The sequence below is a fragment of the Chrysochloris asiatica genome, unplaced genomic scaffold, assembly GCF_000296735.1.
Source record: "Chrysochloris asiatica unplaced genomic scaffold, ChrAsi1.0 scaffold00378, whole genome shotgun sequence".
Classification (NCBI taxonomy): Eukaryota; Metazoa; Chordata; class Mammalia; order Afrosoricida; family Chrysochloridae; genus Chrysochloris; species Chrysochloris asiatica.
Window position 1 is genome coordinate 1,282,430 of NW_006408896.1, and position 11,176 is coordinate 1,293,605.

An 11,176-nucleotide genomic window follows, 5' to 3' on the forward strand; every position below is an offset into this window, starting at 1 on the left:
CCCCCTCACCTTTCCTCACCCCCTTCATTTCTCCCAACCCCGTCACCTCATCACCTCCTCTGGTCCTCCCTTATCTTCCTTCATTCCCGTCACCTCCTGAGACACCCCCCCCCAGGACTCCCACACTTCCCCTGATAACTCAGCCTTTCCCAACTCCCTCACCTCCACAGACTTCCCCTCCCCTTCCTTGCCACCTCCTCCAGTCTTAGGTTCCCAGGCCTGAGCCTGACATCACCATCACCCCCACCCCAGCAATGACTAACTGCTGCCCTCTCCTTTAGGTCCCCTCCTTCAGGAAACCCACTCTCCTGAACATCTAGGGGTCTTTGTGAGTCCACCTCTGCTTCAGAACCCCTGCCTCTGGGGGAGGGGGATTATCTGCCCTGGAGGGGGGGCCTGTCAGTGGATCAAGGGGAACCTCAGGTTGGGGGCAAGGAGGACAACATCAAGATGGGGGAACTAGGGACCCAGAGCGGTCGGGACCCAAAGGCCAGCGGGCTCTCCAGTGTTGGGACAGCAGTGTTGGCTGGTGGGGAAGGTGGGCGGGGTTGGGGCAGCAGTAGAGCCAGGCAGAATGGGAACTGGGCAGATGGAGGGGGTAAAGGCGCTGGGGGAGACCGGGGGGGGGGGCATCGGAAGGGCGGGGAAGCCGTAGGGCTGGGCAGGGGTGGGACAGAGGGGGACTGGGGACTGGGTGGAGAGTAGGAGGCGGGCATTGGGGCGGAGTAGGGGTGGAGAGCGTGGGGGGCGTGGCAGCAGCGCCGGGCGGACAATGGGCCCCTGTCCCGGGCGGCCGTGGCGTCTGCGGCTTAGGCGCCCTGAGCAAGCCCACGCCCGGTGCCAGCAGCACACCGTGTCCTGGGCCGCGGCCGGACGGTGGCGTGGAGCCAGCAGGAGACGCGGTCCCGGACACCCTGGCGTCGCCTGCCTCTCTGCGCCCCTCTCCCCCACCCCACCCCCGCTCTCAACCTGGCGTCAGACGACCCCACTCCGGGGCCCCACTATCGCCACTTGAGACGCCTGGAGTTCCTCACCGGGGCATGGGTGAACGGCCCCGGGAGGGTCCTCCCAGACCCAGCATCCCATGTGGCCCCACAGCCCCAGGAAGCCCCTTCTTAGTGACCATGGCCCCAGAACGCCCCCCCACACACACACACATACATACACACCATGGCTGTTCCTGGCACGTCCCCCACGCCAGCCGCCAGGACTGGCTCCTCCCCAGAGGCGGCCTCTGAACCCCACGGTCTCCCCAGTCCCGTCACCTTCAGGCTTGCTCTCTCTCGGTCCAGTCTCCCCCAGCAGGGATGCTTACTCTACTTCCCCTCCGGGGTCTGAGCCCACAGTACAGCCCCTCCCTCTGGTATCTGAGTGGGTGTGGTGAGGTCACTGTGAGGGGTACCCCTGGAGTCACTGCGGGGAGGTACAGGGGACTTGCTCTGTGGGGGTCCGGCAGGCCTCTTCCCCATGCACTCCCCCCACCCCCATACAGTAGAAGTGACCATCTTGTTATCTCTAACTTAGATCCTTCAGGGTCACCCACCCAGAGGACACTGTGTTCAAGGGGACAGGACAGGCTCGGGGCACCCCACATGCACTGCCCTGTCGTATGTCAAGGGGCCCCTGGGGGTCAGGCTCAGGGAGTCTCCAGAGGTCTTTCCCAAGGGCCGGCTTCTGGGAAGACTGGGGCACGGGGGTGGGGGGGGAGAGGGGCGCTGTTCCCAGTTTGGCCTTGAAATGGTTCTGGCGAACCCCGCCCCTCCCCCACTATGGAAACCTTGAGATCTTCCCAGGCTGCGTAGGGGTGACAGTGTCTCCGGGTTCACTGAGCAGCAGTCCCATCCCGCAGACAAAGGGAACCCCCCTGTCACTCATCTCCTGTGTGGTGGTGGTGGGGGGGCAACAGGCTCAGCTCCCAGGGCTCAGGCACAGGAACTGGCCCAAGTGGCCTGGTATTGAGGCTGCAGTCCCCCACTTCCAGCTGGGCAGTGGTCACATCCCAGAGCAGTGTGGCTTTTAGGCTGGGGTCCACCACTGCCCTGAACTTCTTCAGGGACGTGGCTGGTCTCCAAGGCTGGCCCAGACAGGTACCCAGCTCTGAAAGCCACAGGGGAACTGGCAGGGCCCCAAAAGGGATATTTGCATGACAAATGGGTTCCCTGGAAGGAGCTAGTGTGTGCCCCAGGGTGCCCAAGTATGTCCTGTGGCTGGCAGAGTGGATTCCACTGCTCACAAACCCCCCAGCCCAAGTCCATACAGCCCCGCCCACACCTGAGCCCCATACACTGCCCACCTGTGTTCCATAGACCTGCTGACCCTGGGATGGAACTGGGGGCTCTGGGACACATAGACAGGCCCAAGACCCAGGTGGTTTCAGCGTCTTCATCTGAGAAATGGAGTGAGCGACCCTATAGATCTGATAGGAAGACCTGAGCCCAGCCAGCATCCAGGCCTAAAGACCTCACTGCCCAGGCCCACCTCCGGCTAGGGTCTGCTCTCAAAGGAGCAGGCCTCCTCCGGGCCCCTGGTCCTCCCCAGAGCTGAGGATGGTAAAAGGCCACTGTCCCACCCGAGGGCCTGCATTGGTGTGGGACGGGGGTGGGGTCCCCCACTTCTGGGAGGGGGAGGCAGGACTGTGGGATGGCAGGGAGCATGTGGATCTGCTGGAGACCCCAGCATTGAGGACAGAGGTTGGGGTCAGACTGCCAGAGTAGGGCGTACTAAAGCGCAGGTCAGGAAAACAGGGGGCATGCTGAAGTGAATATTAAACTGAATAGCAAGTGGTCAGGACATGGAGAGTGAATGGGGGGGCTCACTCTGCTGGGGAGGGGGACTAACTGTATCGGCCACCGTCCGCCAATCCTCTGCTCTCAGTCAGGCCACGGTCTTCTAGACCCATCCAATCTACTGGAGCTAGACTCTAAAGAGGAAAGAATGTGGTCACATGTCTCACTCCGTCTGGAGAAGGGGTCCTCAAGACCAGTGCTGCCCAGTAACAGCAGGATGTGGACATGACCACACAGGCCGTTTCTGTCCAGGAGCCTCATTCAGAAAAGTGAGGGGACAATAATGCATTCGTAACAGATTCGACTCAACCCATTGTCCTCCCAGGTTGTTACCTGAACGCTTCGCCAATAGAAAATTGGGATGCGCCCTTTCTTCATACTAAGACTGTGAAATGTCCCTTGTGTTTCACAAGATGGCCCAACCTGATTCACAGAGCTTCGAAATCAGGGATGGAGGCTGTGGGCCTATTAGGGGAGCCGACCACAAGTCACGGCAGAACTTGCATTTAACAAGTCCCAAGTGGTTCCAGTGGGTGGGCAGACATGTCCAAGGAATGGCTTCATACCACACACAGGTGTCACATTGACGCTGTTGGCGGCCTCCTTCAAGCCAGTAGGAAAGACCTTGGACCATCTGGCACCATTCAAATAGCAGTGGATCTGCCCCAGGTCACCTAGCATAACACACCCGTCCTTACATAGAGTGTACGTTAATCATTCCCTAACTCTGTCCCTTACCGTTCACCACCTGTGTAAAACTGGGCCGAGTCCACACAGCTACCCTGGGCAGTTCGGGCTAGCAGAAGATGAGAGCTTGAGGCCAGGAGGAAGACCTGCTGGTGGCAGGCAGAAAAGCCTGTGGGTCCCATTCCTTTCTCCCTATGTCATCGAGCAACAGCTCTCCACAACAATGGCCCTGCTGGTGACATCGTTTTCAGGCATCTAGTGCAAAATTAAAGGAGCGCTGGTGGTTCAAACTCACCAGCTGCTCTAAGGGTGAAAGCTGTGGCTGTCTGAACCCTGAAGATTCAGTCTCAAAAACCCTAGGGAGCAGTTCTGCCCTTTCCTATAGGCTGCTTAGGAATCAGAATGAACTCCAGAGGGTTTGGTGCAAAATGAAAGCGCAAGCCCCTGCTCAAAACAACGTGAATAGTTGGTGGTGTTAGGTGCCCTCCCCTCGACTCACAGTGACCCCGTGTACAACAGAATAAAACACTGCCCAGTCCTATGCCAGCCTCAACATTGTTGTTAAGTTGGACCCATTGTTGCTGCCATTGTGCCAATCCATCTCGTTGGGGATCTTCCTCTTTTTCACTGACCCTCCCCTTTTCCAAGCACAATGTCCTTCTCCAAGCACTGGTCCCTCCTGATAACTTGCTCAAAGTATGAGAGATGAAGTCTAACTATCCTGGCTTCCAAGGAGCAAATCTGGCCACACTACTTTCAAAACAGATTTGTTTGTTCTTCTGGAAGTCCAAGGTGTATTCCGTATTCTTCACTAAACGCTAAACCATAACTCAAATGCATAGATTCTTCTCCAATCTTCCTTATTAATTGTCCAGGTTGTGCATGCATATGAATGACTGAAAATACGATTACTTGGGTCAGGCGCAATTTAGTCCTCAGACTGATATGTTTGCTACTTAACACTTCAAAATGATCTTTTTTAGATTTGCTTAGTGCAATGTTGTTGTTGTTGTTGTTGTTAAGTACCGTGGAGTCGGTTCCGACTCATAGGCTGCCAGTCTTTATGGGAGCAGAAAGCCTCATCTTTCTCCCATGGAACAGATGGTAGTTTCGAACTGCTGACCTTGAGGTTAGCAGCCCAGTTCCTAACCACTACGCTACCAGAGCTCTTTACATCACTTAATTTCTTGACTGCTGCTTCTGTGAGTATTGATTGTGGATCCAGTGAAATCTTTGAGTTCAATCTTTTCTCCATTTATCACGATGCTATTTATTGGGCCTATTGAAAGAAATTTCATTTTCTTTATATTTAAGTGCAATCCACTGAAGACTATGGGCTTTGATCTTCATCAGTAAGTATTTCAAGCCCTTTTTACCTCCAGTCCGCAAGGCTGTATCATCTGCATATTGCAGATTGTTAATGAGTCTACCTCCAATCCTGATGCCATGTTTCTTCTCATATAATCTATCTCCTGAGATTACTTACTCAGCATATGATTAACTAAGTACAGTGAAAGGATACGGTCCTGACACACATCTCTCCTGATCTGAAACCATTCAGTGTTCCCTTGTTCTGTTCTAGCAACTGCCTCTTGGTCTTTGTTTAGGTTCTTCGTGAGCACAGTGAGGTGTTCTGGAAGACTCATTCTTCTCAAGGCTATCCATACTTTGTCATGATTTACACAGTTGAATGCCTGTGTATAGTCAATAAACCACAAGTAAACATCTTTCTGGTAGTCTCTGCTTTTAGCCAAGACCCAGCAATAACATCCCTCGTTCCATGTTCTCTTCTGAACCTGGCTTGAATTCCTGGTAGCTCCCTGTAGATGTTTTGCTGCAACTGTTTTTGAATTATCTTCAACAAAATTGTACTTGTGTGATATTAATGATATTATTTGATGAGTTCCACATTCCATTGGGTCATCTTTCTTTGGAATGGGCACAAATATGGATCTTTTCCAACTGGTTGGCCAACTAGTTGTCTTCCAAATATTTTGACATGGATGAGTGAGTGACTCCAGTGTTGTATCGGTTTGTTGAAATGTTCTATTTACATTCCATCAATCCCTGGACCCTTGTTTTTCACCAATACTTCCAATGCAGTTTGGACTGCTTCCTTCAATATTGTCAGTCCTTGATTATATACTACCTCTTGAAATGGTTCAGAATCAACCAATTCTTTTAGGTACAGTGACTCTGTGTATTTCTCTCATGCCCATAGAATCCTTCAATATCACAAATCAAGGCTTGAATTTTTTACTTCAGTTCTCTCAGCTTGAGAAATGCTGAGCAAGATGCTTTTCCCTTTAGGTTTCCTAACTCCAAGTGTCTGCACATTTCATTATCATGCTTTATCTTCTAGAGCTGCCCTTTGAAATTTTCTGTTCAGCTCTTTTACGTCATCATTTCTTCAAGTTCAAGAGCAAGTTTCAGAGTCTCTTCTGACACCCGTTTTGCTCTTTCTTTCCTGTCTTTTAATGACCTTTTGCTTTCTTCAGGTATGTGAATGATATTAAGATGTAAAGCTACTTCCTTCTTCCTTGGTCTCTCTGGACTTGTGATGTTTTATTTGCTCCTTGGGTAGCACAAATGGTGAAGAGCTTGACGACTAGCCAAAGAGTTGGTGGTTCACATTCACCCAGAAGCACCTTGGGAGACAGAGCCAACAATCCGCCTTGTAAGGTTACAGTTCTACTCTGCACATGTGACTTGATGGATACTGATAGAAAGTGGGAGGCGTTAACAAACATAAGTGTATTCTCTCATAGTTTATGAGTCTGGAAGTCCAAGTTCAGAGCACTGGCTCTTGGGAAGAGCTCTCTGTTTGTCGACTTTGGAGGAAGGCCCTTGTCTCCTTTCAGCATCTGTAATCCCAGCGTTCCTTGGAGTTCTCCTTGCATCTTGGGATCGATCTTCCTCTGGATCTGGGAGCTTCTCAATGCAGAGACCCCAAGTCCAACCACACACTCCACTCCTGGGTCTTCCATCTGGGTGGTGGGAGGTTCCTCAGAGCTCGGCTCATTTCTCTTTCCTTTTATATTTCAAGAGAAATTGACTTGAGATGTAACCTTATCCTGTAGATTGTACATTGCAACTGACCTCATTAACATCATGTTGTTAAGTGCCATTGAGTCTGTTCTGACTCACAGAGACCCTGTATAGGGTTTCCAAGGAGCTGCTAGTGAGTTTGAACCACCAAGCTTTCGGTTCGAACAACCTTGCGGTCCAGTGTTTATCCTGCAGTGCCCCCCTCACCCCCCCAGGACTCCACTAACATCCACTCACAGAGGATACCTGCATTGGATCAGAGCTGATCACCTCAGACCCATGTGGGAGGGATTGCATCATGCTAGAGGGGATAATGACATCTTAACTGGTAAGCCACTGAGAATTCTGGCCTAGCTAAGTTGACACTAAACCCTATCACAAAGGTCCACTGTTTTCCCGAATGCAAGTCCCCCCACGGATCGTCCTTGGAGGTGCACAGGCCCCCACATCGTGCGCCCCCAGGTCTGTGCATTGGAGTACCTGGGAACAGCAAGCTCATGTGGGCCCAGCCTGGCTCTACCTCCTCTGCTCCATTGAGTTAGCAAGAATCTAAGAGGGCGCCCGCAGAGCACTGGGCTGGGGCCGCAGAGTTGACCTACACCCTTGGGCTGCCTACCACGGTGGATTGTGTCTGCAGTCAGCTCAGGCTCCAACCTGGCCTGACCCTGCTCACTCACCAGAGCTGGCCACCCCCTGGGGCCTGCTTAGGACTCCCTGTGGTAGGTAACAGCGGGGGCTTTGTGTCCCCAGCAAGCAGAAGGGAGAGGCCTCAGCCCTACCCCCCCCCCCAGACGCCCTGGCGCTGCCTGTGGCTTTGGGAGCTACAGTGTTGGGGCGGTTTCCCTGTTTGCTTAGGATGGGGAGATGGGAACCAGAATGGCCAGCCAGCGGTCAGCAGGGAGCAGATGGGGCTGGGTTGGCCAGCTTGTTCACCTATTCATTATATAAGGCACAGGAACGTGGCAGGGAAAGGTGTGGACAGACAGGTGGGTTCACCCATTTATTCACCATTAAGTGAAGATTCTCGGGAGCTTGTTGGGGCCTGCTGCTTCAGAGACTGGGCACATAGAAGAATGGGCTCACAGACACATGGACACCTGGAAGCACCGACACATGGAATCCCAGCCTGGGATTCTGACTCAGGCATCATGGGTGGTCGCTGTCCTGGGAGAATTCCAGCAACCAGACTCCTCTGTGGCCCCCTTCTTCTCTCAGAGTGGTGGGCTTACAGGGGTATTCAGTGCCCCAAAAGGGTGTCTGTGAGCACCTGCTGTATGTCTGGCCTACTGGGTCTGCTGGGCGCCTTGATGAGATGAGAAGGCCACTGCTCTGGAAGAGGTCCAGGCTGTGGGCTGGCCATCAGCTTGCCTTCGAGGGCAGCCAGGTCTGGACTTGAGACCACAGGGGCTATGTTGAGCTCCTGGTGCCCCCCTCCCCATCCCTGGTCCTCTGACTCTGTGAGACTCTTCCTCCCACACAAGGTGACACTCAGCCAATCCTATCCAATCCATGGAACCATCCCATATCTCAGACTAGAGCTGCAGTTACCCTAACTACACTCCTCTCCATCCTGCTGTGCCCCCAGACCCCACCCCACCGCATCTGAACCCTGCCCCAAGATACTGCCTCTGTGCTCGCTTTAGCACCCTACGGGGGGGTGGGGGGGTACTGCCAACCTTGCAGCCTCCCCACAACCTGTCTTCAGAACCCAGGTTCTGCCCCTCCCCCTCTCCCTCCCAAATGCCTTTACCTCACCTCAACCCCACATCCACTGGTCCCTCCCTCACCTGAATGAATACTGTAGACTTCCCTAGATGGTGGGTGCAGGTTCTGAGGGGTCTACCTCCTCTCAGACAGGACCATGCTGAGCCCTCCAGCTCTGCCCACCCCCTACTCTCCCACCTCCCCTACCGGACATGTCCTGCCCTGAGGAGCTGGACGGAGGCCCTAAGGGCAGGGGCCTTCACCTGAGTCAACCCCCAGCTGTGCTCTCTGCAGGGACCGCAGGGCCTCTCTGTCTCTCATCCGCCACTCACAGCCAGAGTCTGCAGTACAGATGCTTGGAACACCCAGGTCCCTCCTCTGCCGGCACCTGGTGAGAGGGGTCTTCAAAAGCCAATCCCAACACCAGTCAGCCTGGGAGCATCAGCCAGCTTGAGGATGTGGCAGATTCTCACGGGCTGGGGGAGAGAGCTGGCAGGGCTACTTGGAGCCTGGCTTGGGAGTGTCCCCAACACATCATCCTCTCCCTCACTAATGCTTCCAAGGGTGTGTGGCTGGGCAGGGGGAGCAGATTGTCCTTCTCCAGATGACCTGAAGTCACCACTCATCCCAGAGTGCCCAGGGTGCATTGGGTGGGAAGCAGGTCCTCGTAGGCCAATGCAGCCTCAGGGGTCCAAGCAGGGCAGGCAGCAAGCCCTCAGAAGCTGACAAGCAACTCCAGACCCCCGGGGTTATCAGTCATCTCACCTCCACAGGACACCCCATGCAGCAGGCCACAGCTGCTGGACTAGGGCTGGCCCATGCAGGCCAGCTGGGGAGCGCCCAGGGACTAACTGCCCTCCTCAGGCTTGGGGGTGGGGTGAAGCTGCACTCATGCTGTGGAGATGGAGGTGACTGTGTTGACAAGGACACCTGCATGTCTGTGCATGTGTGAGTGTGCCCTGACTGATGAGTGTGTGCCCATGCACGAGTACATGCACGCACATGTGAGAGTGTTAAATTGCGTGAGTGTGGGTGATGCATAAACATGCACATAAGCTCATTCATACGTGTGTATGTGTGTGGGTGCGTCTGCTCCTTCATGTTGGTGTACATGTGTGTGGGTGTCTGTGTCTGCTCCTTCACGTTTGTGTACATGTGTATGGGTGTACATGCATGTGGGTGTATGTGTCTGCTCGTTCATGTTAGTGTATGTGTCTGCTTGTACACGGTTGTGTGTGTGTGTCTGTGTGTGCATGTCTGCACATCCAACTGTGTACGTGCATGCATTCCTGAGTGTTTATGTGTGTGCTGTGTGCATGTACACATGAGAGTATATGTATGTATGGGCTATACACGTGTGTGCATACGTCTTGTGGTATCATGTAGTCAGTGACCAGTGTGGGGGACATGGGCTGGGTGCTGGCCCAGGTAGTAGGGGCTTGGTGCCCACTGACCTTGGACCTGCCTGGTCCTCGGGCCAGGATGGGAGGGAAAGGGAGTAGTTGAGCTCCTCCGCAGACACTCCTGTGCCCCTTTTTACCCCCACTGCCCCTCTCCTGGGGGCCTGCCCGAGGTCCCATGGCTCCTCACTCCTCGGGGTCTCCCGCCATCTGACTGATGCATGGCCTGGGCTCTCAGTTGGCTCACACCATGCTGGTTGTACAGTTGGTGCCCACATGGCACTGCTGCCTGCGGGTGCCAATGACCCACCAAGCCCCAGGTAAAGTCAGGCCCCCACTGGCCATGGCACCATGTTTGTCATCCTATGACCAAGGGTCCTGCAGGGGGCGTGGTCTCCAGGTGCCCTCCCCTCTCTGTGGGGCTGGGGTTCTGTGAGTGGCTTTACCCCACAGCTGGAAACCTGGGCAACAGGCCTCACAGCCAGATATCGCAGATGGATGGACAGGCCAGCAGAGGCTGTGAGAATCGGCGGAAGTGGGGTGGGTGGCCGACGGGTGGCCTGATGCCTCTTGGCAATTCTTGCTTCCTGTTTTTCCCAACAAAGGGCCTGTGTCCTACAGGAAGGCGGCCGGCCGCCTCACGGACAGGCCTTCCCGTAAACAGGGTTGTTTTCCTGACAGGGGTGGCCCCAGCCCGGATCCTGACCCTGTCTTCACTAGCCACTGGGGCCAGCCTGAGTGGGAATGCGTTCCTGGGCAGCCCTCTGAGGCCCCTGGGCACGTGGGGATGGGGACTTCCATGGTGCCCACCTCATGGAGGGAGGGAGGGAGATCAGTGAAAACCTAGGGGCTGGGCCCAATGTGAGTGGGCAGTACCTAGGGCCTGTACCTACCCCTGGGGGTCCTCTCTTCACACTGATGGGAGCAGCTAAGGGTCTGTGCCCCCCCCCCCCCAATGAACAGAAGAACCCGCTGGAGTGGACCAAGAGGGGGGAAGGGAAATTGCACCCCTGGAAGTAGTCCTCCTGGTGGCCCACAAGGCCTGACCAGTAGGAGAGGACAGGGAAGAGAGCCAGCACAGGCTTCTTGGCCATGTGGCCTCAGAGCTGCACACAGAGGTGATCCCAGCTGCACCCATTGGCTGTGGGTGCACCCTTGGGGCACAGGGAGAAGGCTGTTGAGGGGCGGGCCAGTGGCCCTGGGCCCGGTCCAGCTAGAGCATGGCCGATTGTGTGGACGCTGGGCACTGCTCAACGTCGATGTGAGGAACTGGGGGGGGGGAGCTATTTATAGCAGCTCAGTGACTGAGGCAAGCTATTAATAGCCAGGGCCCAGTGTGAATGCACAATTTGGCCCTCGGGTGGGGGCTGTGCCAGTCTTTGCCCGAGATGCCGGGGGCTGGCACGCCACCCCCGCTCCCAGGCAGCCACACAAGGAACACTGTCCTCTCATCAGCAGCTGAGCAGCGTTTTCAGTCGAGGGGGGCAGCATAGAGCCCCCCACCCTCCAAGAATGAGGTACTGGTGTTGGATGCCAGGTGGAGCCCAGGAC

The 11,176-nt window shown here is 55.1% G+C and overlaps 1 protein-coding gene across 1 annotated transcript in view; it reads left to right on the forward strand.

Moving 5' to 3' along the window:
- The window catches only part of LOC102837687, a 12,964-nt gene extending 3,015 nt beyond the window's left edge, over positions 1-9,949 (forward strand). Inside the window, exons 3-7 of the mRNA XM_006876419.1 lie at positions 350-538; positions 848-1,044; positions 6,905-7,020; positions 7,272-7,325; positions 9,925-9,949. Coding sequence (XP_006876481.1) covers positions 350-538; positions 848-1,044; positions 6,905-7,020; positions 7,272-7,325; positions 9,925-9,949 — 581 coding nt within the window. The remainder of the gene's footprint in view (positions 1-349; positions 539-847; positions 1,045-6,904; positions 7,021-7,271; positions 7,326-9,924) is intronic.
- Positions 9,950-11,176: the final 1,227 nt, after the last annotated feature.